Source organism: Vigna unguiculata, chromosome 8 (genome assembly GCF_004118075.2).
Source record: "Vigna unguiculata cultivar IT97K-499-35 chromosome 8, ASM411807v1, whole genome shotgun sequence".
Classification (NCBI taxonomy): domain Eukaryota; kingdom Viridiplantae; phylum Streptophyta; class Magnoliopsida; order Fabales; family Fabaceae; genus Vigna; species Vigna unguiculata.
This window is the reverse complement of record NC_040286.1, coordinates 36893304-36918834: the sequence shown is the minus strand read 5'-3', so window position 1 is coordinate 36918834 and position 25531 is coordinate 36893304. Positions and strand designations below refer to the sequence as shown.

The 25531-nt window shown below is 32.0% G+C and overlaps 1 protein-coding gene and 2 pseudogenes across 1 annotated transcript; 2 read left to right on the top strand and 1 right to left on the bottom strand.

Annotated features, from left to right (window-relative positions):
- Positions 1 to 4693: 4693 nt before the first annotated feature.
- LOC114194638 (glycerophosphodiester phosphodiesterase GDPDL1-like) lies at positions 4694 to 10788 on the bottom strand. The gene is made up of 9 exons (XM_028084985.1): positions 10527 to 10788; positions 9533 to 9826; positions 9263 to 9381; positions 8672 to 9173; positions 7520 to 7558; positions 7089 to 7376; positions 6602 to 6744; positions 5538 to 6027; positions 4694 to 5372 (listed from the first exon to the last, which is right to left on the bottom strand). The coding sequence occupies exons 1-9, from the start codon at positions 10636 to 10638 to the stop codon at positions 5077 to 5079; spliced, it is 2283 nt and encodes a 760-aa protein (XP_027940786.1). The 5' UTR covers positions 10639 to 10788; the 3' UTR covers positions 4694 to 5076.
- Positions 10789 to 15613: 4825 nt separating this feature from the next.
- Positions 15614 to 18241, top strand: LOC114195179 (annotated as a pseudogene).
- A 1502-nt stretch (positions 18242 to 19743) lies between these two features.
- Positions 19744 to 22821, top strand: LOC114194076 (annotated as a pseudogene).
- Positions 22822 to 25531: the final 2710 nt, after the last annotated feature.

The following is a 25531-nucleotide window of genomic DNA, read 5'->3' as shown; positions in this document are numbered from 1 at the left end:
TACATAATGTAAGACTTATTAAATATTTTTTTATGACATTAAATTCTTTTTTATTTACAATAAAGAGATCTATATAAAAATCTAAATCTAGAAATAATTGGAATCATTATTGACATATTAATATAAATATATAGGTATAACTATTTGGACTTACTATTGTTTAAAATCATATATTTATATATCTTTCTCATGGGTGGTTACATGAGTAGCACCTGCGATGTTGAATTGTGTGGTTTTATATTAAACTGAAAGTTAAGGTTCATAAATATAAAAAAAAAAAAAAATGGAAGAAGAAAAATTGTTGGATGATAGCTGGAGTTTTGCATCAGTTGACATCAGCCACGTTTCAGAATCGCTTAATTAAAGTCTTGACTTGTTTTTAACAACCTTCCCACTTCATCTTTTCTTCTACTTTACCATTTTTAGCCTATGCTATATTTACTCTTATACATTTTTTATTTTTTAATCACATTTAAGTTCTTCTAAAGCTCACTTTCTTTTTCTTCTTATTTTTATTCATTGTCCTACACTTATTGCCATGTATTAAAAGTACTTTTGCGAATCACTTTGTTCCACTCTAATAATACATAGCCCTACGTTTCACCATAACACAAAAAAAGAATCAAGTTGAAAAATCATTAATTGATTTAATAATTAAGTTGCTATTTGTTATGAATATATATATATATATATATATATATATTGAATTTATAGCATAAATTTAATTTGATAATATTTAACATATTTTATTTATACTAAACAATACTTGGTGATATTTGAAATTATTTGATTATATTTTTAGAAGTAGTGTTATATCTTATGCAAAGAAATAGGTTAAATTGTAATAATTTTAATTTTTAATGTATCTTTTGTTCTATTTAGAGTAAAAAATAAAAATAAAAATTCCAAAAGTTATTTGCGTGATAAAATGTAACTTTAATTGGTATTGATGATATTCATTTTCAACTTGGTCATCATGTTAAAAAAGTTATGAGATCATTCTCTACTAAAATTAAAGTTAATCGATGAATGAATACGGAAGATGAAGTACAGTTAGATATGAATGAAGAAGTGGTGGTCCTAAGAATAATATAGTATGCAAAAATTTACTTGGTAAGTATAAATATTATAAATTAGAAATTTTACACAATAAACCTTTTTAAAAACTTTCCAAAAAATAATTATGGACTAACAATGATAGTGTAGAAGTGTACTTTAACATATTTATTCAAATTAATGTACTATGTTGTTTTTTTAGATGAATGTAGAAATTAAAATAAATTTTAAATGATTGTTTAAAGAAATCATATTATGCAACATGTATGACGTAATGAAATTTGATATCATTTTGAATATAAAAAAGAAAAACTTCTTGTTACTTTTGTTGAAACCAAGATCTTGGAAGAGTTAATTTAACTAAACATTTGTTAAAAAATGGTTAATGAGATATTTGTGTTTGTGTGGTGAGAATGGGATGATGGTGTAAGCATGATGATAAGAATTAGTGTTTGAGTCATATCTTTCATCATCACAACCTCATGTGGAAGGAATTAATCAAAAGGTTGAAAAAAATGGTTTTCATAGCAAAATCTAAGTCACCTTCAATGATGCTTCATTCCTGCATCAAGGTAAGTACAACAAACAAAGAAAGAAAAAAGAAAAGAAAATGACAACAAAAAACAAAGAGTGTGTGTAGGTTTAAGTTTCACAACTCTACATTGAGTCCAGATTCTTTATTGATTTTTTTAGTATCGTCATCTATTGAGTATTAAAAATGTATTGTACTGTACTGGTATTTTAAATATCTTTTTAGTATATTTTAAAACGTTGAAATTAATGATAATCAATATATTATGATAGTACAACAGAGAAACAACACACACAGAACCAGCAGAAAATCTAAATTCCTCTACACTTTGTTTGTGGCTCTCACTTACTTAACACACATTTATTTCAATGTTAACATTGCATATTAGGAGTTTTGTTTAACATCTCTTCCTATGTATTTAAGAATGTTTGGGAGCTATGTTTCCACCGGATATATGTAGTAAAAAATATATATTATACCATAAGAAATTATTGAATAATAACTAAATTTAAAATAAAAATAATAACTAGTTATTACATTGATTAAATTAAAAATTAATAATATTTAAAATAATTTATATTATTAATAAAAACCATTTACAGTTATTAATTCTTATTATTTTTTGTTTTTAAATTAGAAACTAATTTAAATAATCAATATTAATAAAAAGTTGAAATTTTAGTAACTAATTTAGATTCAGAAATCAATTATAGTCTTTTTCATTAATGATAGAGATCGGTTTTAAATGTCAATAACTTTTAGTTCGTTAAATAAATAAAATAATAATTAACTTAGTCAATATAATAACTAATTTTTTTTTTAAATTTAGATATTATTTAGTGATTTATGTTAATACTTATTCTAATAAGAGTAACCGAATCAATAACATTTTGAGTCTTCATTAATTTTTATATGGGATATTTTCTAAAAAAGTCAACTATTTTTGTAAAATTAATTTGTCTTTTATTCACTAAACTATCAAGAATTATTGAAGTTTCCTTATTACTTATTATTATTATTATCAAATTTCTCTCCTCACAAAAAATAGTTAAAGAGTTGAGTTCAGTTAAAGTGAATCTATCTATGATTTTTTTTTTCATCTTAAAAAACAAATAAATTTTGAATAAAATGATGATGATTATAACAATCATAATCCCTTGTAGACGTTGGAAAAATGTAGTAAAAGTGGCTTGTTGACCGAGTTGATTTTAAAAATAGGAGGTTTGACTCGAAGTTTACGTGGGTTACATGGCAGGTAATCCACCACTCATTTAATTTCTTTCTTTTTTTCAATAACAACAAATAAAATTTCCGTCAGAATTAATGTCACCATAACATAACATATAAATGTTGCCAACATAAATAATAACAATTTTGTTGTTAACAAATGACATCATTAGAACAAAAGCATGACGCATCAAATCAAATGTGAAACTCTTAAATTCGAAAAGCTCCTCCACCTTATCAATGTAACAAACATACCTCTTTCATAAATATACTTGTTTCTTATTTTATTTTTTTTATTCATGTTCTTAAATATTTTTAAAATACTCGATATGACATCTGATATATTAACATTAATGTCATTTCTCTCGAAGAATATTTCTCTTAAATATTTTTAAAATACTCAAAGAATATTCTTTAATCTTATTGTGCTAAATATGGTAAATTATATATATTAAATGCAACACTAATTAAACTTTTCATGGATAATATCAATGAACAATATTTTAATGCAAGAATCGTTCATGCATGAACTACAAAATTAGAAATCGAAGGAGTGATAGGATATTGAGTCCAGATTTTTTATTTTATTTTAGTATTGTCTGAATATTAAAAATACATTGTATTGATATTTTAAATATTTTTTTAATACATTTTAAAACGTTAAAATTAGTAGTAATCCGTATATTATGAAGACATAGAAGAAAAAGAGGACAAAAGAATCCAAATTCATAGGATAATATTGAATTTTGGTCTATCTTTTTCCCCTCGGTTCTTTTGATGAGTTCCTATGAGCTAGATAAGCATGCTGAGATCTTTATAAACAAGTATTAGCTATCATTATCATAATTACCCTACCTGGAACGACAACTCAAGATAAACGAAAAAAAAAACATGTAACGTGACATTGTACCGTATGAATTATGAGGCTTGTGCCACCAAAATCATGCCCAACTCAAATTGAAAGTGCAATTATGTAGGAGAATCCCACATTCTTTAGGTCTTTTTAGAAGGGTACAAGTTTCTCAAATCCACAGAAAAAGAGAAGCTGTAGTGAATTATTCCATTTGTTTAACAATTGGCCATCATTGCTCCCAACGCTTTGTGACTTTGTGTCTCGTTCTACATGATACAATATTATGCAGAGACTCCATTATAGTGTTCATAGAAGCTGTGTGAAGTAGGTTTAGGATGGGAAATGTGGAGTTCCCTGTATCAATTCCTGTTGTGCAATCTTCGGAGATTCTGAGTGTAATTTAGAAAAATCTCAACAGAAATTGGCACCATTAATGTGCGATTGATCCGAAAAGATGATGCCAAATCCTCTTTGGTAGTGTTTAGTGAAATCATGAATTGAAAATCCAGGTAAAGATCTGCCATTTTGTTTGGGATTGTGAAATTGGGGTCACCGACCGACCCATTTCTGCCACTCATTGAGTCGGGTCAAATGCATTCATTAGGTGCATGTATCGTTAGTTTAATTTCTATAAATAAATAAAAAACCACTCTTTTTAAGTTAACGGTATTCATGTTGTTGTTTCTTTTTCTCTATGGTAGCAACAAAACATGAATTTAAGGTCTTATGTAAGTCATACAAATCCCTTGTTATTGGATCATGATACATCATGATTATTTGATTCATCTAAGAGTGCGTTTTGCTCATTTTCCACTTTCTGCATTTCTAACACCAATTCATGTTGGGAAAATCATTACTCATTAGCCTTCAATTAAATTGAACAGCATTCAAACAGGCCACTATGCCACATTTTGTAGGACTAGAAAATGGTAAGATAATTACCATGTTTTGTATTAGATTGATTTCTGTAAGTTGTGGGATCAGGAGAGAAATAAGAGTTTATTGTGGATAATTCTCAGGAAAACTTGATCAGGACCTGAACTTGTTAATCTCGTCAAATGCATAAAAATATAAATATATCTTACAACAGGAGATACAAAATACACGTCTGAAAAGAATTCATAGATATATACCACGCGAGCTTATGGCCACAGTATAAACCCGAGAAGCAATTGGGGAACTAAGAATGGACAATCATAGCTACAACAAATTAGATTGAAAGAATTTGCTCCTTTTAAGAAGAACAAAAAGTGTGGATTGTTCATGTAGTCAATGTGAAGCCAAAAGCTTTCATGCCACTCAATCCTAGAAGGGATGTGCAAGCAAATAAGGGGTTGAAACCAGCAAAAGGAACCGTTTTCTCCTCTTTTTTGTTTTGTCTTAGAAGGAAGTTTAGAGATGATTTTGCTCAAAGCAGAAGAAGGGAAGCTATGAACACAGCCAGAGAGGAAAAGAAGAAGCAGACAGCAACCCTAGGCTGTGCATTTCTGGTTGGTGCTGTGGTTCCAGAACTGGGGCTGGCAGCTGGGGCTAGTTTAGCAACAGGAGGCAAAGGTGGCTCTGCAACTTCAGCTTCTGTCAAGGGTGCGAGTGGAGCTTGAGCTGGAGGCAAGAACTCTGGGGTAATGAGTGAGAAAAGACCACCTGGTTGAACAGGGTCCATGTAAGTAGGTCTCTTGTCACCCAAATTTAAGCATTTGTTCCCTGCAGTAAAATGGAGAAGAAAATATTTCAGTAATGAATAGGCTTCACTCATAAAAGACAACCTGATACGATCCTATATAGAAAATATTACGATCATTTCTGAATATGGATCGTATTATTTTGATATCTAGAACAAGATTCTAGTTTGAATTTGCTAACACTTACTTCTGTATCTGTCGGCAGTTTCAGGGTAGTCTGTGATAATACCATCAATTTTTAGGCCATCAGCATTTAGATATGAGTTGATCTCAACAGTTGCATCTGAGAAGAAATCCCACGCTTGAGAAACAAACTCATTGCTGAATAACTCCACAAAAACTGAGAGGTTGGCAGCGTTTAGCGTCGGCACAGTTTTCGTAGTGCCTGTCAGGAATTGATCATTATAAGAAAATACAGAGTTCTTGTTGACAATCACAGCACTAGCAAATTTCTTTATATCCTCAACAGCTGCATTAGCAGCATCACCGACAGTCTCGTCAATCTTGTACACAAGCTCATAACTCGTTTTCTCTTTAAACTTTAGCAGTACAGAGCTATCAGTGGATTGGATATAAACCTTTTGGGATCCGGGTTTATCATAACCTGCCTCGCTCAAAGCACTGATTACTGCATCAACCACATTTAACCCTTGCTTCTCAGCAAGATAAGCCGCATTCTGATAACATGAACAACAACACAATATGCATGTTAATAACATGGACAAAAAATCATTTACACGCTCGAAACATACAACTATTTATGTTTATCATCATCACCATAAAAAAAATATATATATTCTTTACTTGGTAGAAATAAGTCACGTTGAAGAAGAGTCGGTGAATAAATATTTAATGTGAAATTCACATATATTCAAGTTTTGGGCAAGTGAGCCATTTGGTTTTTGGTTTCCAAAGAGAAATAGTCAGCGGCTCAAAGTACAAGAAGAACTCCAGAGTTAAAAGTTGTATATTTCATAATCTTTTGGCCAGGTTATACAACACTTTAGAACGAACATATGGTCAGAAAAAACAAGTGCAACAGGTCTTTTAAGCATTTGATAAAAATAATGCATGATAGTCTTAATATTCCATATTTATATTTGTCCCCTTTGAAGGTGAAATCAATCATAAGAATTGTTAAATAACCAAGTGGCCCTAAACTTGCTTTATTCTTACAAAAAAGACTAAATGTTCAAATAACAGCCGATATAATAAATCGAATACAGAATTAACAGGTATGAAAGAACGCACCTCAACAGCGATAGAGACACCAGATAGAGAAGGCTGACTGTTTGTCAAGGACAAGAAATCTGATAACGCCACCAAGTTCCCAGAAGTCTTAGATTTTGGATTCCTGAACAGTCTGTATTTTGCAAAAGGATTCAATATTGAGGCTGCAGGGAAAATAAAGAAGAGAAAAATATGTCAAAAATTTGTTGTAACACGTTCTGGAGGCAGCCAAGTGAAAGGCAACGATATGAAAGGGAAAATTTTGCTGCGGTAGTTTATCAGTGAGACATGATTGTCCTTTATAAAGTGAAGATTTAAGCTATTTTCCTCTTTAGTCCAAAACATGTTTTGTACCATGTGCATGTATCTCATTCTAAATTTTGGTTAATTGAAAGTATAGTCAACTAAGCTTTGACAAGTCTGGATTAACTCCATGCAAATACAGAAATATAGAAGAACATTTGACCTAATTGAATAGCAAACAGCTACAGAAATCTCTATGACTTACGGGTCAAAGTTTTTATATCACTCCACGTGAGGTTGAATGCAAATATGCCACTGCCAGATTTGATCTGAGGGATAGTCATGGCATATTTGCTGTAGCTTGATTGGGCAACTGTCGTACTCTCTATAAGATCAATGGAGTTTAAGCAGAATGGCGTTCCATCCTTTGATATTTGAACCGGACAGTCAAGAACATCCACACCGTCCTCTATGGCCTTCGTATATGCCAAGTCGGTACAAGCAGGATAATACCCACTTGACCCATATTTTGAGATAATCAATGTTTTATTATCTGAAACATAATAAAAAATTAAAGAAACAAATCAACAATGATGCAAGCTTTGGTTCCATCAGATGATAAAAATCACACAATAAAAAAACTAGAAATAGCTAAGAACATGAGAATACATATTTCAAAATTATAACTACGTGTACCTTGTTTCGTGGCATTGGTGCCTAGCTGAGAAAAGCAACCTGCATTACAAGAAGACAACCCAACATATACTTAATAGAGAAAATAAGAATTGTTAACACAAGCATACACACATGTTTTAAGGTTACAATTTCAGTATGCAAAATACAGAAGAAGGTGTTGGTTCTCAAGTGATTAATCACTAAAGTTCCATATTGAATAATATGAAGAAGTGAAAAATAGAAACTAAAAGTTGATTTGAGAGCTATCATCACAACTCAATAAGTTCCTTGGATGTATAAAGGACTTGAGCAGTTGTGAGTTATTGGAAAGTTTACAACTTTGTCCAAAAAAATTGTGTGAGAGGGAGACATAACTCGCTATTTGGTTTCATGCAGTAAGGAAATTGAACACAGTTTAAGGTGAGAGCATGAAAGCAGGAGCATTCGGACATGAAATCCTCTAGTCAAAGTCAAGACAAATCCTAGCAGTATCCTCCCATCTATCAAGGTTTGTATAAATATCTTAGTCGTATCCTCATGAAAAGTGCACATAACTCCTTACTATGACTGGGTAGGAAGAATAAAGTAGCTTATGAATATACCAGTTCTGGGCAGATTGATCACTAAACCCTGGATAATGCATCATTTGATATGTTGACTCACACAATAAATCCTATCTCCGAAGAGATTAAAACAATTTAAATATAGTGTTAGAAGGTCTATATCGACTAGAAATAAGACTAATTTACAGTATATAAGTGGATGCAAAACCTTACCTTACAAACAAAATTTGTAAGATTGAAATAGGCTTAAAGTCCATCTCTTAACACATAAGAAGAAAATCGAGGATTTGGCCATTCATGGTCATTCTAATATTGGAAATGCATGCAAAGGCAAGAGACACTATGAACATTAGGAACACCATGAGTCTATTTTAGGGAAATTTCTTCAGTTAAAATTAACTTACACATGAATTAATTTATAGATGTTATTTCCTATTAACTACTAAATCTGACTTTTAACTCGTGAATAAGCTAAGTTTAGGTTATACGGAAGTTAATTTCATTTTTATTTTTTATCCTAAAAGTATTTTTGGAAAATATTCCTCCAAACAGACCCCATGGGTCATGGGGTCTGTTTCTGTAAACATGGGAGAAAAATAAACAAACTTACCAATTGCTTCAAATGGAGTAACGGGGAAATCAGACAGCACACCATCAACAGAGAAGTCACCGTTGTCTATGAACTTGAGGTACTCAGCAAGTGGATCATAACTGTAATTGAAGCTAGATGGAACATCATTCACAAAATCTGATCCAAAAACTTCCAGCCCCGCTTTATGTGCATCCGAGACCAAAGATGTATGTGGTAGTAGATAAAGGTTTGAATCTACTGGCCATATGTATCCCCTTGGAACAAGAATTCCAGAAGCAAATGTCTTGATAAATGTAAGATTCGATAAAAGCGATTCATAAGTCTGATTGGTAGATGGTTCTACGTCTTCCTTTGCCATGAACCGGAAGACCAGTTTTGTTGTGTTCTGGTTGAAGCGTGATGATATACCTCTCAGAAAATTAACCTCGGGTGACGAGATATGACTGAAAACTATTCTTTTAGAAGCTGAAAGCACAAAGCTTCTCATACTCAAGTTGTGCTGTGCGTAGAATGCATCGTGCTTTAAAATAAAAGAGATAACAAGAGTTAGTTTTAAAACAAACAAGGAGACTGAATCATGAGCATGGATTATGCATTCATTCTATTTACCTGAATATTCAACCATATTCCTTTTGGTTTTTGTCTAGTTGTAAGTAAACCATCAACACTAAGAATCGGAAAATTAATGCCATCAAACCGGTTGGTTCGAGAGTATACTCCCTGAGTTACTGTCCAGAAAAAACAAACAGTCAGCAACTATATAAAATAAGAACTGTCAGCAATACATTTACCGTATAAAAGAATCACTTAGTTCATCAAATATGAAAAATATGTAACTATTAACAATAAAACTACGTGTTTTAAATAAATTAAACTCACAGACGACACTGCTTAGCTGCTTGAAAGTGTAATCCAGAGAAAAATAGCCAGTGGTGGGTACTCCATTAACCAAGTAACTTGTGGTTTTATTTGGGTATGCGAAAGCAATGTAAGTAGAATTTAAAAGGTTTATGTCTGGTTGGCAAATCCCAACTCCATCTTTCGTTAACTGCACATCACACCATACATAGACATCCGGTCCACACGTTATTACTGCCAAATTATATGCACTATCACTGGAATCAGGAAACATCCCTGAAAATCCACCACGCGCCACAACCAACGGCGCACCTCCTGCGAAACAAGAACACAAGTAAGTTTCAAAACACCTAGCGCAGTGAAAAAAGTCACAACAATCTTTTACATTATGTCGACAATCGTATTCACTCAGAGTTTGGCCTCTAGATTGCATGCAAAAAATTGTTAATGCTGAAAATCCCACTTCCACAAGTGAAGTGATATGGCTAGAAAAGAGTATTCGGTTGAGTTAGAACTAAATCCAGATTCTAAAATAGTTTCAAAACTTATATTAACAATTTTGGTAAGTTTATCAAGTCACCCTCATACCATAATCCGCCACTGGAAGATGTCTTAATTTAAGGAACTGTTACCGATTCCACATCAACTACCGATGATGTGGTTAAAAACGAGTGTATAACATATCTTGAGCCAAAACCATAATTCTATGAGGTGAATCAACAAAGATTTCGTTCAGCCAAAACTTAAGCTAAAAATTGTTAATAAGCTTGAGAAACGTCAATATATTTTGAAGCACTACATCAATTATCCACAAGCCAACTCAGAGCATAGTTTGGCCATTTATCCAAATCCGTACTCAGCTCAAAAGCAATGAAAGTTGAGAGAAAAGAAACGCACAGATCCTACACTTGGTAGCAAGTTAGTGTTGCGAAAATAGAAAGTGAAGAGAAAGAGAAGCAAAGATCGAACGAAGTAAGAGAATATACATTAGAAGAATGAGTGAGACAAGTTTTACCATGGAGTGTCTTCCAGGCAGATCTCTGAGCAGAGACGGTAGCAAGGAGACAGTGAAGAAGAAGAAAAAGAAGCACCGCGAGTGGAGAAGAGAGCGCGCGTGGATTCCACATCCCGGCAACGGTGGCAGATTACGACGAACTGAAAAACCCAACCACCTCAAAAATGCAGAGAGGAGAGAGTAACTGTTTGTCTGTGCGTGACACTATGAGGCCTTAACTCAGAAGCTGAACTTTTCTAAAGTGGTAATGGCTTTTGGTATTTTCTTTCTTGGGGATATATGATTGTGGAATTACATTTTTATATATTATTTAAGTTTAATTAGTCATATTCTACCTATTTTTTTAATGTATGAATTTGGTACCTATTTTTTTAAAATATGTTAATTCACTTCTAACTTTTAAAAGAATGTTTCGATTAAATTTTTTTTAACAAAAAAGTTATTAATAATATCAATATTTAAAATAATTTTTTAAATTAAATATTTATATTTATATTAAAATTTAAGATTAAAAAATTATAAATAAAATAAACGATGTTAATAATTTTTATTTAAAAAAATTTAATTGAGACACTTTTTTAAAAATTAAAACTCAATTAAAATCCTTTTAAAACCAGATATCAAATTAACATGTCCAAATAAAAAAATGAATATTATCTTACTAATTAAAATTATTATTTAATTAAATTTAATATTGTAATGTGAAAAAATAAAATAAAAGAAGATGTTAGGAAAAAGTGTACAAGCTGGCTTGAGCTATGCCGCGGTTTTGACTGATGTAGCAGGTGGGGTCCACAACGTGGTTGTCAAAACTCTGGCAAAGTACACGTGGCATTGCATTATTGGTTTCAAGTGAGTGATTTCAGAAAACGCGCAAAACGGCGACGTTGTGCGTGCGTGAGTGGGTGTCCACCGTGGACGGACAACGTGCGACCGTGAATTGCGACTGCGATTTGATTTGATGATGGTCGTGTTTGATATAGCAATGAATGAAGCCTTCAGAACTTTGTTTCTACTTTGCTACAATTAATTATGAGACTAATAAATATGCATTAAAATCTAAACCTAAAACATCAAATACACTATAAAACATTTCCAAGTCCATCATTAATCTAATATATTGTTTTATATTAAATTCAACCAACGTGAAATGATTCCCAAATTTTTGACACATTAATGGAAAAGTTTTCTTCTTCAAAGTTATGGTTGTTAAACTTTTAATGTTATTAGCAATTCAAAAGCATGTATTAATGACGTTTATAACAGGTAAAAAACAATTAAGAGTTACATTAAGTAGTTATGCTATTTTAGATGCTAATTTTGTTGGTTGTTAACCTCATTTAAGAGACTTGTACTTTATACTTTCCTATTTGGTATAGAAAAAATTTAAAAAAAAAATAACGGTTCTTAGATTCTGAATTTTCAGTTGATTTTATTGGTTTGGTCACCTCGATTAATAATATTTTCTTAATTGGTATAAAAAATAAAAGGAAAAAGGTGGTTCTTATATTTTATATTTTCGGGTAATTTTATTGGTTGGTCAACTCATTTAAAGTAACTTCCCCTTATATTTTTTTAATTGGTAGAAAAGGAAAAAAATGGTTCTTAGATTCTATATTTAAGAGCAAATCTATCAAGGGCATTGTGACGTTACATTTATGTAATCAAGGGCATTGTGACGTTACATTTATGTATTTAATTTTCACTCAATTAATTATTTATGAAAAAAATGTTTATATATTGGTAAGAAGTGAGAGTGATAATAAATGTGTAATAAATATGTAATATATAGCAGTGGAAAAGATGACTTATTTATAATTTTTTTTAGGGTTAGATTATCTTATTTTTGCATGTTATGTTCTAATAATCTTTCTTTAATCTTTTTTTTCTCATTTTATCTGCTCATTGTCTTTTTAATCTTGTATTTTATATGTGTAAGCTTGAGTTAAAATAACTTAAGCTCACTTAATTTCTCTTTTAACATTTTGTTAGTTAACTGAATTTTCATTTAATTTTATGCTTTATTGTATGTTTTGGTCTCTTCATTCTCATGATTTTACAAAGTTGTTATATATTTTTATCTTAATTATGCATTAGTCATCGTGTCAATGATCAATCTAGTGTGACATACTTAACCATTATTATTGTCACGTCAAAATCAAGTAACAATACTAAATTATCAATTAACAAATAAATAAGATTTTTGTTGAAAATTTTAACCCATCATGCAACCATATCCTTTGTTTATTTAACTCGTAGATTAAAAAAATTATATATAATTATTGTAGAGTCACATGTGGAAAGGAATAAATAGTTGAGAAGAAAGATATATATATTTTTTGAAAAAAAAAGAGTCATATTTATGCCAACTATTAATTTAACTCAATATATTTATGCCATATATTAAAATCATATTTATTCCAATTTTGATAATTAATATAACTATCTACTTTAATAAAATTTAAAAATAAGAAATATTTCCATTTAAAGAAAAAGGTTTTAAGAGGAACGGCGTAGTCTTGGTTCCCAAACCCCATTGTCATATCCATCATTTCTATTAATAGTGTTGTTAATAATTAAATGGATGCAATTGTTACGTACTATTTGAAAGGTGATGTAGTGAGAGAAATTCGTTCACACTTTCATGTGATCATGTGACCAGTAATAAATAACTTTAACCTTGCGTGAATGTTAGACATTGAAAATTATAATTAATTTGATTGTATTATTATTTAAATTCCTGAAATTATTAGTAAAATTTCGCTTATGAGCATGCACAAGTTTGTTAAAATTATTACTAAACATCTTGATGGTTTATTTCATGATAATTATAGTTTTATAGTTAAGAAATGAATTTGCAATCATATATATATATATATATATATATATATATATATATATATATATATATATATATATATATATTTCAAACTCATCTTATTTTTAGTTAATGTGAGATTTTTAACATATTTTTTTATAATTCAGATATATACATATTGAGTGTAGGATTAGACATTAATACGTGATGTGATAACGAGAGTCACAATAGGTTCAACAAACAAAAACTATTATGAGAACAAACTCTAATCATGACTCTAATATAATGTTAAGAATACGACTTTATAATTGTGGGATCTCCAGCAAGTACCCGATAATAATTATTATAAAAATAATAATACAAAAATAACATATAAAAGTATTACAATAATTTAAGGGTTAAATATGTGTTTAGTCTCTTATCTTGTAATGAAAATTGAAATTAGTCCATCTTTCAATCTTTGAACCAATTTAGTTTCTGAGTTTTAGAAATGTATGAACTTAGTCATTTTAACCCAATTTTGTTAAGTTCATTTGATGTTTCAAACGTGATTCCATGATAGTATTTAAGTTGTTTATCCTCTTTGATACATTTCTGTTTCAATATCAACTAAAAACATATTTAAAAAGTCAAATAAACTTCACAAGATTAGTTAAAAAAACTAAATTCATGCATTTATAGAGATAAAATACTAAATTAATCTAAAATTTCAAAAATAGACTAATTTCGATTTTTACTAAAAATTAAAGGATTAATACATATTTAACCCATAATTTAAATATCTGGAGATAGAGTCACTTATTGTTTAATGAATCTTTAAAATAAAGTCTTCATTACTTATCATCGATCTCTTATTTTAACTGTCGATGTCAGTGACTTTTATTTTTGTATTACAAAGATTTTATAAAAAGAATCATTTGGCTAAAAAACATGAATGCTAAAAGACGAAGACTTTTTCTTTAACTACAGAGAGACGAAGACTTGTTCTTTATACTATGGAGAGATTTGACCGGTGTATTGATTTCAGACATAAAACAACAATTTTTGATTTTGAAATATCAAACATACCAATTAATACCTAAAAACAAAACAGAACAGAAGTTTCTGATAAACTAATGTGTATGACAGCGAGTTTTGTGGTTATGAATTTGAATTACGATGATGCTCTTGCCCCACAATCCCATAGATTAACTTATCACTTTATCTTCTTAATACAAATCATTGTCCTTCTGTGACATTTGGAGTTTCAAATCCGTTTTTCAGACCAAGACCATTTCAAAACACTTAAACATCTTCATACTTTTCTCTCTTAAAAAATGTTCTTTTTCCATGCTTCAATTTAAAAAATAATGCAAGAGTTGTGACTTATATATGTATTTTTCATAACCTTAGCTGGCAGGGTCCCTCATTATTCTTAAACCAGTGGCGATGAAAAATAAAGGCTCTTTAAATTTATTCCTTAAATTGGACAAAGTATACATGTGCATCATTGTCACCCCTCTTGTCCAAGTGGTTTTATATATACTATAAAAAGGAAATCATAATCTTTTTATTTGGGAAAAAGGGGTTGCGTAGGTTAAACCTTTTTGGTGCTTAAAGTTGAGCCATGGGAAGTGTAAAGTGTGAAAATAAATGTATATGCTTATTGAGAATTTAAAAGAAGTTGCGTTCATAATAAATTTTTTGTTTAATATTAGTAAGATGATATCCGCTTTCGTTCATATGTTTCAGTTTGGTACTTATTTATAAAAAAATGTTAATCGAGTTCCAACTTTTAAAAAAGTGACTCAATTAAGTTTCTTTCAGACATAAAATCATTAACACTGTTAACTTTATTCATAACTTTTACCATTAAATTTTACTATAAATATCAATACTTAATTTTGTAAGTCATTTTAAATATCAACATTGTTAACAACATTATTAATTTTTTTCTGAAATGGACCTAATTGAGACATGTTTTCAAAAATTGGGACTTAATTGACATTTTTCAGGTACCAAACTGACATATCCGAACGAAAGTGGATACTATCTAACTAATCAAACCTACATTTATTTAAATTAATGACCAGCATTTTTTATTTTTTAAATTTTATGTGACTATGGAAGATAGTGGGAATTTTCATCCCAAAAATTCTTTTAATGCCAGGGACAAAGGGAAAATGACGTTGTGTATAATGACTAAACTTAAAACTTACTCAGAAAATGGTTCCAAGTCAATTTAAAACAACAATATTGGACAAAATTTTGATGTTGTAATGAAAAGATAATGTTTGATAGAGTGAAGGATGGACTCTTCAAGTCTAGAAGCTGGGACTATAATGAAGGTTTGATTTAGTCACAAAAACTTGATTTGAAGAGTGCCTAATTGGTTGCACGAAATTTGGGCTTCATAATTTTTGAACCCATCACAAAGAGGCTGCTGCTTTTTGCACCCCATTTTTTCCGTCTGCTACCCCATAAATTTAAAATATCCCCATTTAATCAATTAGGGAGGTGTCAAGAAAAGACCAATTAATCAATTATCAATTTAGATTGCCGATTGCTTCCTGCACCCCATCCAATTGTTTCCTGCACCGAAAAACAGTAGAAAAAGTGGCATCTCTTCCTCACTTTGCAATGTAACTTCAATTGAGATTCTCAATTGTCTCAACCCATTAATCAATGTATAGCAAACTTTTGATTGTTGAGCTCCTACTCCTACACAATGTTTATAATTAAGTTTATTCTATTAAACAATCCATCTCTGGTCACGTCACAGGCCTTGATGTCTCAAGCACTGACCTTTCTGGTACAATCCATCCAAATAGTTCCCTTTTCCAACTTTATCATCTCCAATCACTTAATCTTGCTTCCAATGACTTTTTCAACTCTCAATTATCATCTCTTGTTGGTGGATTTGTGAGACTCACACACCTTAATCTGTCTGATTGTGACTTTGAAGGTGAAATTCCTTCCCAAATCTCACAACTTTCCAAATTAGAATCACTTGATCTCTCTCATAATATGTTAACGTGGAAAGATAACAGTTGGAAGAAGTTCCTCCAAAATGCAACACTGTTAAGGGAGCTTATTTTGGATCATGTAGACATGAGTTTGAGTTCGATGAGGCCACTCAATATGTCTACCTCTTTGGTTAGTCTTAGTCTCATATCTACTCAAGTTCAAGAAAACTTGAAAAATGACATCTCGTGCTTACCAAAACTTAAACAGTTGCACTTGGCAAGAAATAGTGACAGCCTCCATGGCCAATATCTTCCGAACTTGAGTTGTAGTGTTGCTTCTCTCACTAAATGGGACAGTTCCTGTTTGGTGTTTATCTTTGCCATATTTGCTACATCTGGATCTGTCAAACAATCAGTTCACTGGACATATAAGTGCAATCACATCACAATCCTTGAAGTTTCTGTATTTGTGCAACAACAAGCTACAGGGTAATATTCCAGAATCAATCTTCACCCTTGTAGACCTAGCTGAATTATGTTCATCATCAAACAACTTCAGTGGTTTTCATAATTGTTCTTTCTTCACCAACGCTAACTACAGTTTCCCTCGCTTGCAAACCTTGTACTTGTCTTCCATGGGTTTAACTGAATTTCCAAAATTATCAGGAAAAGTCCCAATTTTGACACATCTTGATTTATCCAACAATCAGTTGAATGGAACAGTGCCAGAATGGTTACAAAAAATGGATTCATTAGTTCTTTTGAATCTATCTCAAAACTTATTGACAACTCCAATGAACCAATTTCCATTGAACTACAACCTTGTGTTCCTTGATCTTAGTTTCAATTTACTCATTGGTGGATTGTCTTCCTCAATTTGTAATGTATATTTACTTGACACTCTCATCTTGTCCAACAACAAGTTGACAGGAGTCATTCCGCCATGTCTTGCAAACATGAAATTCCTTACTATTTTGGATATGCAAAGGAACAAACTAAATGACACTTTACCAAGTAACTTCTCAATGGTTTGTAAGCTCTCTGTTTTGAATCTCAATGACAATCAATTGGAAGGTCTTTTGCCAAAATCTTTGCCCAATTGCATACAATTGGAGATCTTACATCTTGGCAATAATCAAATTGAGGATAAATTTCCCTATTGGCTTCAAACCCTACCAAATTTAAAAGTGTTGGTCTTGCGAACTAACAAATTGTATGGTCCCATCGCCAGTTTAAATGCGGAGCACGGGTTTTCAAGTTTACTTCTTTTTGATATCTCATCCAACTACTTCAATGGTCAAATACCAAAAACTTACATGCAAAATTTTCAAGCCATGAAGAATGTAATTCAATCTGAGGTGGGCGACCTATACCTGACACGATATTTCTATTACACTGAGTCTCTAATTGTAACAACAAAAGCTATCATTATGTCATTCAACAAATTTCCAAAAACCTTTGTAACCATTGATTTATCCCAAAACAGATTTGAAGGAGAGATTCCATATGTAATTGGAGAGCTCCATGGTCTTAAAGGACTCAACTTTTCCCATAATAGACTTAGTGGTTCTATTCCCAAATCCATTGGAGATTTGAAAAACTTGGAATCATTGGATCTCTCCTCAAATATTTTGATGGGTAGGATTCCCACAGAATTAACATACTTGACCTTTCTTGAAGTTCTTAATCTTTCCCATAACCATCTTGTGGGAGAAATACCTCATGGAAAACAATTGGACACGTTTTCAAATGAGTCCTACGTAGGAAACTCAAGATTATGTGGGTTCCCATTGTCAATGAATTGTAACAATAATGAACAAAAATCTCCATCTTCTTTGAGCTTTCAAGGAGAAGAGAGATTTGGATTTGGATGGGAACCTGTGGTTATAGGATATGGATGTGGAATTGTATTTGGAATTGGCTTGGGATTTTTGTATTATAAGAATTCTTGAATGGCTTGTGAAAAAAATGGTTAGAGGTGTTTGTAATAAAAAGGTGAAAAAGAAGTCATGGAAATTGTAATAGAATGAATGAGTGGATATGTACAACGACTAGAAAATGTTTCATGCACTTGCTTTGTTGAATTTCAACTCTATTGGAAAAAGCATTTATAAGTCAATAATCTTATCACACCTCATTGTATGGGAGATTTGATCGATGTTTAATTGTAAAATAGACATTTTCTTCTTTTGTTGTCACATTTCTTTTACCAAGCATTTTCTAATTTTGCTTATGAAAAGAATGGACTCACTTTTTTTTAACCGATATAACCTTTGAATCAGGTCATAATATTGAGATGATTAGACATTCTGAATTTAAAATAAATTATAATTTTTTAAGTCTAATTTATCTAAATATTAAATAACTATTTATATTGTTAAAATCATAACAAATGAAGAAACAAGTAATTCGCAGTTTTTGTATGGAGTTATTTATTGATTTTCCTCTTCAAATTTCTATCCAAAAAAACAAACATTTTTCTAAATATCTTACAAGTTTGGGTGAAAAAAAATGCTAGATATATTGATATTTTAGTTGAGATGAACTAAACTTTCATTTGAGTGTGTGTCATTAAAGTATGCAAAAAGATTCGGTGGTGTGGTGTCATTGAAAATTGATGTCATATTAAACTCATTTCATTTATTTATAAAATTTCTCTGGGGTATCTTCTTTTTATTAGAATCTCAACAGATTGATTTATAACAATGGAAAATTTTGATAGTAAAATGTGTTTTAGGTTATAAAATTTGTAAATTAACGATAGTTGAATAGTAAAATATTATTATATTTTAAAATACTTTATTAAAAACATTAAAGAAAACTGCATATATTATATTAAAAAAATTTATAACTATTAATGTATATCAAGAGGGAAACAATATGGGTTTATTTTATTTATTTTTGGATAATAATTAGTTACCGAAAAAAATTAAAAGGTATTTGATAAAAGTCAGATGTGTTGTTGGCACAACTGTTTCTAATTGGAATATGAAAGCCAAGTCCCACTTTTTCGGGCATTGACTCCTAAGTCCATTCCATTTCTGCGTATAAAATAGAAAGTAAAATACATTTAAAGATGAAAATCAAACCTATATGCCACGTTTTTGCAGGCAATACTCCAAGTCAGTTCCGGCAGCAATGTTGGAACAATCTTAATTAGGTTGTAGAAAAAGGATGTTTGTTTGACAAATATAACAATTGAAGATTTAGAAACTATAAATTCTATATATAAGAAATAAATGTGTTCATGGAACTTATGTCCAATGTCTTTCCCAGTGAGAGTGACGCGTTATGAATAGGGTGGGAAATGAAAATGATAGTTTGATTATAGATGTTCTAAATTGTACAAGACATTTTCTTAGGAAATTGTATTCTAACAACCTCAATCAAACATTGATTTGGCCACAACAAGAACTCCATCTCCTATTTTATTTTAGCTATAAATCTTCCTCTTCTCAGTAAATCCCAGTGAACACTTACACTCAAACATAGCTTAAAATGCAGTCATGGGTGGGGTGGTTGTTTCTTGTTTGTTCCCATTTCTTGTTGCTGCACTTTTCACTCTCCCAATCTTCATGTCATCTTCATGAAAAAATTTCTTTGCTCCAATTCCAAACCTCTCTCACCTATCCTTATAGCTATTATTGTGAGAATGTTGATCAAAAGACAACAACATGGGAGAATGAAACAGATTGTTGCTCATGGGTTGGAGTTACTTGCCACCCCATCTCTGGTCACGTTATAGGCCTTGATCTCTCTTGCACTGGCCTTTACGATTCAATTTTCTATCCAAATAGCACACTTTTTCATCTTTCTCATCTCCACTCACTTGATCTCAGTTTCAATAATTTCTCCAACTCTCAACTTTCATCTCTCTTTGGTAGAATTACGACGCTCACACACCTCAATTTGTCTACTTGCGGCTTTGAAGGTGAAATTCCTTCCCAAATCTCACGACTTTCGAAATTAGAATCACTTGATCTCTCTTCTAACAGGTTAACGTGGAAAGAAAGCAGTTGGAAGAAGTTCCTCCATAATGCAACTATTTTAAGAGAGCTTATTTTGGATCATGTAGACATGACTTCGAGTTCGATGAGGTCACTCAATCTGTCTAGCTCTCTGGTTAATCTTAGTCTCAGAAACACTGGTTTTGGTATAAACTTGAGAAATGACATCTTTTGTTTACCAAAACTTGAACAGTTACGTTGGTCAGAGAATAGTCTCGGCCTCAACAATGGCCAACAACTTTCGAGCTTGAGATGCAGTGCTGCTTCTCTAACTATGTTGGATCTTTCGATGAATTCATTAGAAGGGTCAATCCCGGTATTTTCTCCAACTTCACACATCTTACTTTCCTTGATCTCTCATATAATAAACTCAACGATTCAATCCCATCGTCACTCTTAACCCTCCCCCACCTAACCTTTTTGAGTCTCAAAGTCAATCAATTTAGTGGCCAAATCCCGAATGTCTTTCCTCAGTCAAACAGTTTTGAAGAATTAAATTTGAGTTATAACAATATAGGAGGCGAGCTATCATCAACACTTTCAAATCTTCAACATCTCGTTCTCTTGGATCTTTTAGATAATAAACTGAGTGGTCAAATTTCATCTTCACTTTCAAATCTTCAACATCTTATTCGATTGGATCTTTCGGTAAATAAATTGAGTGGTCAAATTCCATTGTCACTTTTAAATCTTCAAAATCTAGCTTTCTTGGATCTTTCACATAATAGATTGGAGGGTCTTCTGCCCAACAAAGTAATAGGCCTTTCAAACCTAACTCAGTTGCGTTTCAATGACAACTTACTAAATGGGACAATTCCTGTTTGGTGTTTCTCTTTGCCATCTTTGCTAGAACTAGATTTATCAGACAATCAATTCATAGGACATATAAGTGCAATCTCGTCACAATCCTTGGAGTTTCTCTATTTGTGCAACAACAAGCTACAAGGCAATATTCTACCATCAATTTTTACCCTTGTAAACCTAACTCAGTTATGTCTATCATCAAACAACTTCAATTATCTTCATATGTGTTCATCCTTCACTGACATCAATTACAGTTTCCCTCGCTTATGGGCCTTGTATTTATCTTCCATCGGTTTTACTGAATTTCCAAATTTATCAGGAAAACTCCCAATGTTAGCAGAGCTTGATCTATCCAACAACAAATTGAATGGAACAGTGCCCAAGTGGTTACATGAAATGGATTCATTAAGTTTTTTGAACCTATCCCAAAACTTGTTGACAACTCCAATGAACCCATTTTCAAGGAACTACAACCTCCAGTTCCTTGATCTCAGTTTCAATTTACTCACTGACAATGTGTCTTCCTCAATTTGTAATATAAGTTTACTTGAAGTTCTCCTCTTATCTCACAATAAGTTGGTAGGCATCATTCCACCATGCCTTGCAAACTTATCAGCCCTTTATATTTTGGATCTACAAAGGAACAAACTAAATGGCACATTACCAAGTAACTTCTCAATGACTAGTTGTCTCAGTGTTTTGAATCTCAATGAGAACCAGTTGGAAGGTATTTTGCCAAAATCTTTGTCCAATTGCACACAATTGGAGATCTTGAATCTTGCCAACAATCAAATTGAGGACAAATTTCCTGACTGGCTTCAAACTCTACCAAAGTTGACAGTATTGGTATTGCGTGCCAACAAATTGTACGGTCCCATTCCAAGTTTAAAGATGAAACAAGGATTTTCAAGTTTACAAATTTTTGATATCTCATCCAACTGCTTCAATGGTTCAATACCAAAATCCTACATACAAAATTTTCAAGTCATGAAGAATGTTATTCATTATAAAGAGGGCGAGCTATACGTGCAACCTTACAGTAATAAATCTGTAACTGAATTTGCAAGTGTAACAACAAAAGCCATAAATATGACATTCAAAAAGGTTCCAAAAAACTTTATAACCATTGATTTATCCAGGAACAGATTTGAAGGAGAGATTCCATGTGTAATTGGAGAGCTTCATGCTCTTAAAGGACTCAACTTGTCTCATAACAGACTTAGTGGTCCTATTCCAAAATCCATTGGAAATTTGACAAACTTGGAATCATTGGATCTCTCCTCAAATGTTCTCATTGGTAGGATACCCACGGAATTAACCAATTTAAACTTTCTTGAAGTCCTGGATCTTTCCTATAACCATCTTGTTGGAGAAATACCGCATGGAGAACAGTTCAACACTTTTTCAAATAACTTTTACATTGGAAACTCAGGATTGTGTGGGTTCCCGTTGTCAATGAACTGCAACAACACTGAACAACAATTTCCATTTTCTCCGAGCTTATGGGGAGAAGAAAGATTTGGATTTGGATGGGAAGCGGTTGCTATAGGATATGGATGTGGACTAATATTTGGAATTGGCTTAGGGTTTATTGTATTGTTGATTGGAAAGCCTGAATGGCTTGTGAGAATGGTTGGAGGTGGTCTCGATAAAATGATGAAAAGGAGGTGAAATATGTGAAAGATTTGATGGATTGTTTGGTTGTAAAATAAATGTGTTTCTACTTTTATTGTGACATTTTTTTTTCTTACATCTTCAAATTTTGTTCGTGAGATGAATGGACTCACTTTATTATAACTAATCTAACCTTTCAATCAAGTCATGACAATAAGATAATAATACATACAAAATTTAAAATAAATTATAAAACTGTTAATCTAATTTATCCAAAATATCTTATAGTTGTTCATATTATTATGGAAAACATGATAAATTAAGAAACAATGTAATTCACACTTTTTTTTAAATATTTATTTTACAAATCGAACGGAATCAGACTCAATCGAATTGAACCAGACCGAATCGAACCGAATCGGACCAAATCGAATCGAACCGAACTGAACTAAATCGGACCAAACCATACTGAACCGAACCAAACTAAACCGGATCGAAAAGAACCAAACCAAACTAAACCGGACCGAAAAGAACCGAACCGAACAGAATCGAACCAGATCGAACTGAACCAAACCATACCAGATTGAACTGAACCGGACCGAAACGAACCAAATCGCACCGGATCAAACCGGACCGAACCAGACCGAAAAGAACCAAACTGAACTGAATCAAACCAGATCGAACTGAACTGAACAAGACCAGATTGAACCGAACTGAATTGAACCGGACCAAACCGAACCAAATCGCACCTGATCAAATTGGACCGAACCAGACCAAACCGCACCGAACTGAACCGAACCGAACCAAACCAAACTGAACCAAATCGGACCGGATTGAAACAAACTAAATCAGATCAAATCGGAGCAGACCGAACCAAACCAAACTAGAACATACTGAATCGAATCAAACCGGACCAGACCGAACCAAACCTGAACCGGATTGAATCGCACCAAACCTGACCGAACCGAACCAAACTTAACCGAACCGGACTGAACCAAATCAAATCGGACTGAACCAACCGAACCGGGCCAAATCGAATCGGACCGAACCAAACTAAATCGGACCGAATCGAACCGAACTAAACTGAACCAGATCGAACTGAACCGTATACCAGATTGAACTGGACTGAACTGAAGCAGATTAAACTGAACCGAATCGGACCGAACTGAACCAAAATGGACCGAACCGAACAGAACCAGACCGGACCAAACCAAACCGAAAAGGACTGAACCGAGCCAAACGGACCTAACTGAACATAACAAAACTGAACCAAACCGAATCAAATCGAATCAAACCAAATTGAACTAAGTCGAACCAAATTGAACTGAACCGAACCGCTCTGAATTGAACCAGACTGGACCAAACAAAAGTGAACTGGACTGAACCAAACCGAATCGTCCAAAATATCAATCCAACACATCACGTCGACAATAAAAAATATATATGTGAAGATGGTAAAAAAACGAAAATAATGAAAACATCAACAAAGAAAATTGAGATATGAGAACAAAATATACATTGAAAACCATAACTGAGAAAAAAATGTCGATCCAACTAATCTCAACAACAAAAAAAAGTAGATCTGAAAGAAAAATATTCATGATAGAAAAAAAATAGATCCGAGAAGATGGTATAAGAACGAAAAAAAATGAGAAGTTGTTACCTTTTTATTGTTGGTCACGGTGGTCATGAATCCAAGAGTAAAAAATTGAGAGTCGAAGATCCATGCAATGGAGATGAAGAGAGAAAACGGAGAGTGATGGAATAAGAGAGAAGATGAAAAGTTGGAGAGAATGAGATGAAGAGAGGAAGAGGGAGAGCTGAAACTTATTTTGTTTTAGCTACATAGAAATGCCACGTCAGCGAATTTTTGATTGTGGTAAAAAATAATAACAGATTGTTGGAGAAAATAATAAAATATTGAAAACTTTCCGATCGTTAGGTTATCATTTGTATATTAGACTAGATTCTCATTTAGGGGTGTTGAAGTGAATTAATTTGACTTACACGGATTGACTCACCACAGGTTGAGTTAAAAAAATACTCAGTTCAACTCAACTCTTTTTTTTTTTTTTAGTTAGAAATTTTGCAACCTAGTGTGATCCACTACGAGTTTGTAGGTTTATGAGTTGGCTCACTTATAATTTTTTTTTTTTGCAATTTATATTATATTTTTATTACATTACAATGAGAATGAATTGACTTAATTTATTTGTTATAATAGTGGAACCAAAGTGTTTACCTAATTCTCAAACCACCTTCAACTCGTAAATTAAATGAATCAGGTTCAGTTCAATCCCGTTTTAAAAATTTCAACCCAATCTAACTTAAACCCGTGATAAGCCAAATTGACTCACGGTTTATAATCATTTTGACTTCTCTGTCAATTTGTCTCAACCCATTAAGAGGCATTATTCCACAATGTCTTGTGAACTCTTCAAACCTTCAAGTTTTGAGTCTTCGAATGAACAAACTTAATGCACTTTGCCAACTACTTTTTGAAGGAGCAATAGGATCACTACTTGGAATCTCAATGGCAACCAATTAGCAGGTTTCGGCCTGAATCTTTTTCTAATTGCACGACTACTATAAATCATCCACTGCAAACCATTCAAAAAGAAAAGAGAAAACAATACTAAAAAGACTAAAGAGAAGAGAAAAAATCAATAAGAATTAATTGAAAAATATATTAATCCAGGTATAGCAAACTTTTGATTGTTGAGCTCCTACTCCTACACAATGTTTATTCAACAAGTTTAATAACCAAATTTTATTTCTTAAATAATTTATTATCAAATCAATATATTTCATTTTTTA

Coding starts and splice junctions, on each gene's coding strand:
- LOC114194638 (XM_028084985.1), bottom strand. CDS start 10,638: ATGTGGAATCCACGCGCGCTCTCTTCTCCACTCGCGGTGCTTCTTTTT. Junction 9,382..9,532: donor GCAGCTAAGCAGTGTCGTCT/GTGAGTTTAATT, acceptor TTTTCTGGACAG/TAACTCAGGGAGTATACTCT. Junction 7,559..8,671: donor TACTCCATTTGAAGCAATTG/GTAAGTTTGTTT, acceptor CTTGTAATGCAG/GTTGCTTTTCTCAGCTAGGC.